This window comes from Hyla sarda, chromosome 4, assembly GCF_029499605.1.
Source record: "Hyla sarda isolate aHylSar1 chromosome 4, aHylSar1.hap1, whole genome shotgun sequence".
Taxonomy (NCBI): Eukaryota; Metazoa; Chordata; class Amphibia; order Anura; family Hylidae; genus Hyla; species Hyla sarda.
The window spans coordinates 3,795,202-3,802,954 of NC_079192.1; the positions used below are offsets into that span (position 1 = coordinate 3,795,202).

At 44.1% G+C, this 7,753-nt stretch overlaps 1 protein-coding gene across 1 annotated transcript; it reads right to left on the reverse strand.

The window, feature by feature from the left end:
• Positions 1 to 1,131: 1,131 nt before the first annotated feature.
• Positions 1,132 to 2,052, reverse strand: LOC130366707 (olfactory receptor 11L1-like). The gene has a single exon (XM_056569029.1). The coding sequence runs from the start codon at positions 2,050 to 2,052 to the stop codon at positions 1,132 to 1,134; it is 921 nt and encodes a 306-aa protein (XP_056425004.1).
• Positions 2,053 to 7,753: the final 5,701 nt, after the last annotated feature.

A 7,753-nucleotide genomic window follows, 5' to 3' on the forward strand; every position in this document is an offset into this window, starting at 1 on the left:
AATAGGGATAGGAGACATCTATGAAGAATGCCGTTCTTAATTCAGAAGAGTCTCAAACCAAGAAAAAAAAACTGAAGAAGAAGACATAAGTGGAGGGAAAGGTAAATGGAGAAAAAATATCAGGGTAATAAAGCCCTCAGTGTGCCCCCTAGAAAGTAACAAAGAAGGCCTTTTACACTGCTCAAAAAAATAAAGGGAACATTAAGATAACACATCCTAGATCTGAATGAATGAACTAATCGTATGAAATACTTTCGGCTTTACATAGTTGAATGTGTTGACAACAAAATCACACAAATTATCAATGGAAAACATATGTATCAACCCATGGAGGTCTGGATATGGAGTCACACTCAAAATCATAGTGGAGCTTTATAGGGCACTGAGCAAAAGTCACCTGGAGATTCCTTTTAAAGGGTCACTCTCATTAAAACTAATTTTTGCTATTGCACTCCTTATGGTAAATGAAAAATATTTCTAATATACTTTGTTTAAAAAAAATGAAGTGTTCTATGTTTTATTTGTGCTTAAAAAAGCTCAAGAGCACATTTTCCCCCAACTCATACACAGACTTTGGACCAAAGCCCGAACACAGGAAGTGCCGCCTGGAGTGCTGAGGGGGGGGGGGGGGGGGGGAGTGTCCAGCCTCATCCAATCATAGCTCCTCTGACACATAACTGCCATATGCTGTTGGCTGGACACCCCCCCCCCCCCCCCAGCACTCCAGGCTGCACTTCCTGTGTTCGGACTTTGGTCCAAAGTCTGTGTATGAGTTGGGGGGAAAATGTGCTCTTGAGCTTTTTTAAACACAAATAAAACATAGAAAACTTCATTTTTTTTTTAAACAAAGTATATTAGAAATACTTTTCATTTTCCATAAGGAGTGCAATAGCAAAAATTAGTTTTAATGAGAGTGCCCATTTAAGATTGGGATCTAGGGTAGTCACCAATTTTAACAGTAGAAGACCATCCCTGAGAACCAGGTAGGGAACACTGAGAAGTTGCTATTAGAGTATGACGGGGGTCGCTAAATCTAGAAGATGAAACTAATTCTCATTAGTTCCATAATGGTGAAAGGGTCAATAAATCATAAAATAACCAGTTCATACATTGAAACCCTACTCATCCTAGTCACTTATTCAGTTTTGTGATAGTCTCTGTAATGTCCTTATTTCTTAGACTGTATATGATGGGATTCAGCATGGGGGTTACCACAGTGTACAACAGAGAGACGACCTTGTTAATCGTCAGAGAAACCCCCTTTGTTGGAATCATATAAACAATAATCAATGTCCCATAGAACATACAGACGACTGTTAGGTGAGAACTACAAGTAGAGAAGGCTTTGCTCCTCTGGAGCTTGGATGAGAGGCTGAGGATGGTGGAGATGATGCAGCCATAAGATGTTACAGTCATCAAAAAGGGTAAAATCAATATAAACACACTTAAACACAAAACCTCCAACTCCACCTTTGATGTTTCTGAACAAGACAGCTCTAGTATTGGGGTAAAATCACAAAAGAAATGGTCAATGACATTTGGTCCACAGAATTCCAGTCCAAAAACAGATAAATTGGTCACAAGGGCAAATAAAGCCCCCAAAATCCAAGCAACAAGAATCATTTTTAAAGTCAAGGAAAAATCCATGATTGTGGTGTAGCGGAGAGGGTTGCAGATGGCTACGTATCTATCATAAGCCATTGCGGCTAGTAGAAAGCACTCAAGAGCCTCACAACATCCAAAGATATAAAATTGGGTGATACAACCTGGAAAAGACACGACCGACCCTTCAGTGATTATACCGGAAAGAGTATTAGGGACAATATCTGTGGTCAGCAAAATATCGGATAAGGACAACTGTGTGAGGAAGAAGTACATGGGGGAATGGAGAGTCCGGCTGTAGGACACCAGGGCCATGATCAAGAGATTCCCACATATTGTCACACAGTAAACCCCAAGGAGCTGGATGAAGAGGAGGATCTTGATATTGTGGATGTTCTTGAAGCCAAGAAGAAATATCTCACTGACTGTGGTGACGTTCTTCTTATTCATTGCCTGAAAAGAAAATGGAGTAAAGATGAGGTCAGGATGAGGGCTTTAGACTCACAAATCCAATATTTTTTTTCTTTTTCTACCTTATGTCAACAGAGTTCTGCTTAATGGTACAAAAAAGTCTGTCCATCTTGGCACCCGCCTATCCAGCATAGGACAAAAACACTCTCAGTATTAGAAATGTATCTTGTCCATCATTGTCTCCCCCCCCCAGTTATATACTCCTTATGATCTGGTGCTGCTGACGCCTGGGTGTGATGGTGCAGACACATGGGTGGTGGAGCTGATTGTTCTGTGCAAAGCAGAAGGAAGATAGAGAAATGTCCATGTACAAAGCTTCTTCATATCCGATACATTAGAGCAATAAAGATAAAAATTGGTGAATATTCCATATATGAAACGCTCTGATATAACACAATACATGTTACACTATGATGTATAATTCACTACTTAATTTAGCAGAAGAACATGAATCTAAAACTGATAAAACTGACCTCGTAAATTCTTACTTATAAAAAGGACACGTGGAAAGTCCTCAGCAATGTGGATGGTAAAATACATAGAAAGGAAAGAACATGAAGGGCTGAATTGGAACATTCTTTATAGGATCCCTGGAAATGCTGTAGGGAACACACGAGGCTCCTGTGTACGGCGGAGATTACTCTAATGGGTCACAGAGGAAAAAACAAAAATATCTTATTATGTCTTCTTTGGGATCTAATAATAATTAATGTTGTATTTCACAATAAATCAAGTAAAAAAAATATATATATTTGTGATCGGGGCTACATGATTGTGCTCGTGATTACCATGGTAGATACTTACTTGTTATATAAGACATTTGAACCTTAACATATCGGTCTGAATTGTGTCCAATGACTGAGACCGAGGCCACGCCTTTAGTGGGCATGCCCTGTGATGGATACATTTAAAATGAAATGAAGAAAAAAGGGAGGGTTGGGAGGGGTTCACAAACGTCATGAACGCCCCCTGATAGGAGGCAGGGGTGTTATATACCCCTGCCCCCACCCACAATCCCTTAAGCCCAACCTGGCCATGCAAGGGGGTGGAGATACATCCACCCCTCTCACAAATACAGCCTAATTAGGCTTTACAGTTGAGATCGGGGCTACATGATCGTGCTCGTGATTACCGCCTGTGTGCCTACAAGTCTATTGCTCTGCAACTATGTCAGTAACAGTGAACTGCATGAAGCCTTCATCTGCAGACGTGGCAGGCATAATGAGTAAACAACCACCTATGTGACAAAAATGTATTGCTCTGAATACGTGTCAGTAACAATAACCTGTGTGGTCTCTCCCCCTGCAGAAGTGGCAGGTATATCGAGCAACAACCACCTCTGTGTCGAAAAGTTAATGCTCTGAAAATTAATCAGTAACAACAACCTGTGTGGTGCCTCCCCTGCAGACGTGGCAGGCATAGCAAGTAAACAACCACCTATGTGTTGAAATATTATTGCTCTGGAAATGTGTCAGAAACAATAACCTATGTGGCATCACCCTGCAGACGTGGCAGGCATAACGGTTAAGCAACCACCTATTTGTCGAAAATGATTGCTCTGAAATCCGCATGTGTGTCAGAAACAATGACCTATGTGGTATCCCACTGCAGACGTGGCAAGCATAACGGGTAAACAACCACTTATGTGTTGAAAATGTATTGCTCTGAAGACGTTTCAGTAACAATAACCTGTGTGGTGCTTCCCCTGCAGAAGTGGCAGGCATAACATGTAAACAACCACCTAAGAATCAAATATTATTGCTCAGAACGTGTCCGTAACAATACCCAGATGTGTCAGTAACGGTAACCTGTATGAAAACTGCCCCTGCAGATGTGGCAGGCATACCCAGTAAAAACAACCACCAATGTGTCATTATGTTCTAAAACGTGTTGGTGATGTGGTATCCCATACCGTATTTTATAAGTTACCTATGTAGAGGTCCCCATAGTCAGAGTCCCTTGGACGTCGGGGTCCCTCTTTTCTAGTCTTCCCCTTGTCACCTCTCACTTAGCCACTAAATGTATAGTAGTTCTATCTGATATTTATATAGTTATAAGTATAAAAAGTGTATATATTGGATTGTCTACCTGTTTGTAGAGTAACAGGACCTGCGAGTCATGTGATCAGGTGGAAAACTATATGGTTTTGCTTTAGGACCTTAGGAGGTCCCAGTGACGTGTTCACCCACCATGCCTTGTAACGGTGAGTGACAGCTGACACGGACCAATCCAAAACGGCCCTGCCCATATAAGGGAGCTGTGGCAATTAATCGCTCTCTTGTTCCTGTGCTGCCAAGCAAGCAGCAGCTCTTGGATCTGCGCAGCTATCTTCCGCAGTGACTAAGCCCAAGCCTTGTGGCAACAGCCATTCATACAAAACTGTGAGTTATCTAAATCCCTGTTAACTTCGCAAGATCACCGGACCTAAACAGACCCCTAAATCCGGATGGATCTCTGCACACATCCTAATTCTATTAATCCTTGGATAAGACAGCATCTGTCAATCATTACTGAGCTGTATAGAGACTGTATTACTGAGACTGTTGCTGTTAATTTGATGTACCGCAAGTACTTCAGTAAAGTTTATGCAAGTTCAAGTTAATCCATATTGTGGACCTTCATTTAAGCACGCAACTATTGTTTCTGGGAAGGGTGGCGATAGGCCGAAGATTTACCTCAGCGTATTGACCCTCACCCTGGTGTCACGAGTGACAGGGGTTAACTTAACCCCTCAAATACCGAAGCAACACCCCACTGTATTATATCCTCCCAAGGGCTACCACAAAGCCTTTTTGGCATCGCACAAACAGGATTCGGGTGTGTGCCTGCTGCAGTTGCCACTAGTGAAAGTATACTCCCCCCAGGTAACGAACTTTATTCATGTACTGTGACTCCGAAGTAAGGGGTTGTGCGCACGGTGCTGTGTGGAGGAAGTGCACATGTAAAGTAAGGGGGAGGTGAACAGCACAGCGAAGTTACAAGCTGCGAGAGGAAGAGGTGAAGTTAGCGCGGAATCTTCGCACGTGATCCATAGACCCCGCCCACCGAAGCCCTCTGTGCCTCGGTGCCCATTTTGTTGGAGTCTAGTGCCGGAGACCAACAAGAAGAAATAGTTCAGCGCGGGAAAAGGCTCAAAGTGCGATAGCGGGTTGGAAGTTGTAAGGAGCCGGAACAGTACGGGACTCTGAGACACCAGATTGCCGAATTGAAATCCTATATAGAGTCACCAGCTGCCGATCAACGCACTCAAATTTCAGCTAAAAGCTATTGAGTTTCAAGTCACCGCTCTCAAATTTGAAATCTACGCTCTCAAGTTCCAGATTAGAGAACAACTGCGTATCTCATCGGGACCTAGGAATTCAAGATTTATTTAAAGGGACGGCATACCAAATACAAAGATGTCAGAATCTGTAGCGCCACAGTCCCCATCTGAACAGCAAGGGGGTGACGCTCCAGTGATTTCACCAATGGGGTCTCCACCCCCAGTCAGAAGGATGTTGCCGCCTTCACCAACACTTTCTACCTCACAAAGACATACTCTCCCTGTGATTCTAGCAAGACCTTAATCACGGGCGGGGCAGGACCCAGCAAGTCCACCTCCAGCCTCTCCCTATGTATTGGGAACCCCTGTTGCTGCACCTGTCTTCTTGGGGAATCCTGTGCTTCCCACCTACAATGGTGACCCTTTTACACTGAGAGACTTTAAAGAAAAGTTCTACAGCCTCTTTGGATTTTATGCACTACCCCCTCATCAACAGATACAGTTGCTTCTGGGACAGCTCCAGGAACCCGCCTTGGAGGAACTTCGCACCTGGCCGGCGGCTTACAAAGCCACAGTGGGACAGATTTTTGAAGGACTTTCTCGGGTGTTCGAATCTCATTCTCCCTCGGAGGTACGCCTCAGACTATATGAACGACGTCAGAAGCCAGGTGAGACTCTCAGAGCATATACAGTAGCTTTACAGAGCACAATAGAGGCGGTACAGAAGTTGGACGGCATCACGCCCGATCAGGGCTACCGAGTACTGATGGACTGTTTTATAGAAGGGGCACTGAACAAATGAGACAAGGCCCAACTTAGGATGCTGGCCATGCAAAATCCTGACATGGCTTTCCCAGCTTTCAAGAGACTAGCGGTTAAAGTGATAGAATCAGGACCTCAGACAGAGGAGGCTAGTGTTCCCACTACAGAATCTCCGGTGCCCTCGCCCCAGCCGCCTGTCCCTTCTCAGTCTGCCCTTCCAACACCTTCTTCTAGCCCTTGCACAGCTGACTTACAAGACATTAAACAGGACATTGAGCAGATAGCCAAGGCTTTTAAAGAAATGGCTGTACGGCCAAACCCTTCTAGATCTGCAACACCACCACCTAAGAAACCTGACCCCCGCCCTGCTGACCATCCGAATACCCCTCCTGTGAGACCACCTGGGAGTCAGAGACCTGTCTGTAGTTATTGTAACAATAATGGACACTGGAAGAGCTAATGTTGGGCTTTAAACGGGCATCCCCTGGGGTCGAGGACCGCACCCCAGGAGTAGCTGCTGAAGGTTCAGAACCTATAGAGGATGTGCATAAGTTACAGGATGACTTGGATAGACTAAGTGTCTGGGCATCCACTTGGCAAATGAGGTTCAATGTGGATAAATGTAAAGTTATGCATCTGGGTACTAATAACCTGCATGCTTCGTATGTCTTAGGGGGGATTAAACTGGCAGAGTCACTGGTAGAGAAGGATCTGGGTGTACTTGTAGATCACAGACTTCAGAATAGCATGCAATGTCAGGCTGCTGCTTCCAAAGCCGGCAGGATATTGTCATGTATCAAAAGAGGCATGGACTCAAGGGACAGGGACATAATACTCCCCCTTTGTAAAGCATTGGTACGGCCTCACCTGGAATATGTTGGTCAGTTTTGGTTGCCTGTCGATAAAAGGGACACTGCGGAGCTGGAAAGGGTGCAGAGACGCGCGACTAAACTAATATGGGGCATGGAACATCTTAGCTATGAGGAGCGATTAAAGGAGTTACAATTGTTTAGTCTTGAGAAGAGACGTTTAAGGGGGGATATGATAAACGTATATAAGTATATTAATGGCCCATACAAAAAATATGGAGAAAAACTGTTCCAGGTTAAACCCCCCCAAAGGACGAGGGGGCACTCCCTCCGTCTGGAGAAAAAAAAGTTTAGTCTCAAGGGGCGACACGCCTTCTTGACCGTGAGGACTGTGAATTTATGGAACGGTCTACCTCAGGAACTGGTCACAGCAGGAACAATTAACAGCTTTAAAACAGGATTAGATACATTCCTGGAACAAAATAACATTAATTCTTATGAAGAAATATAAAATCCCATCCCTTCCCCAATATCCCGCCACACCCCTACCCCTTAATTCCCTGGTTGAACTTGATGGACATATGTCTTTTTTCGACCGTACTAACTATGTAACTATGTAACTATGTAACCAACCAGCGACAAGAAAGGACTGTCTATGTATGTAGCTTCTTGTCCTTATGTACAGGTGATGATTGAAGTTATCCGGTTACAAGCTCTGATAGATACGGGGTCTCAGGTGTCCACTATTCCGCAGGGGGGTTTCTATAAGTATTGGGGTCCCGAAAGGTTGTGTGAACCTCAGGAAGTGGAGTTTAGAGTAATTGCAGGGAACGGGAAACCAGTACCC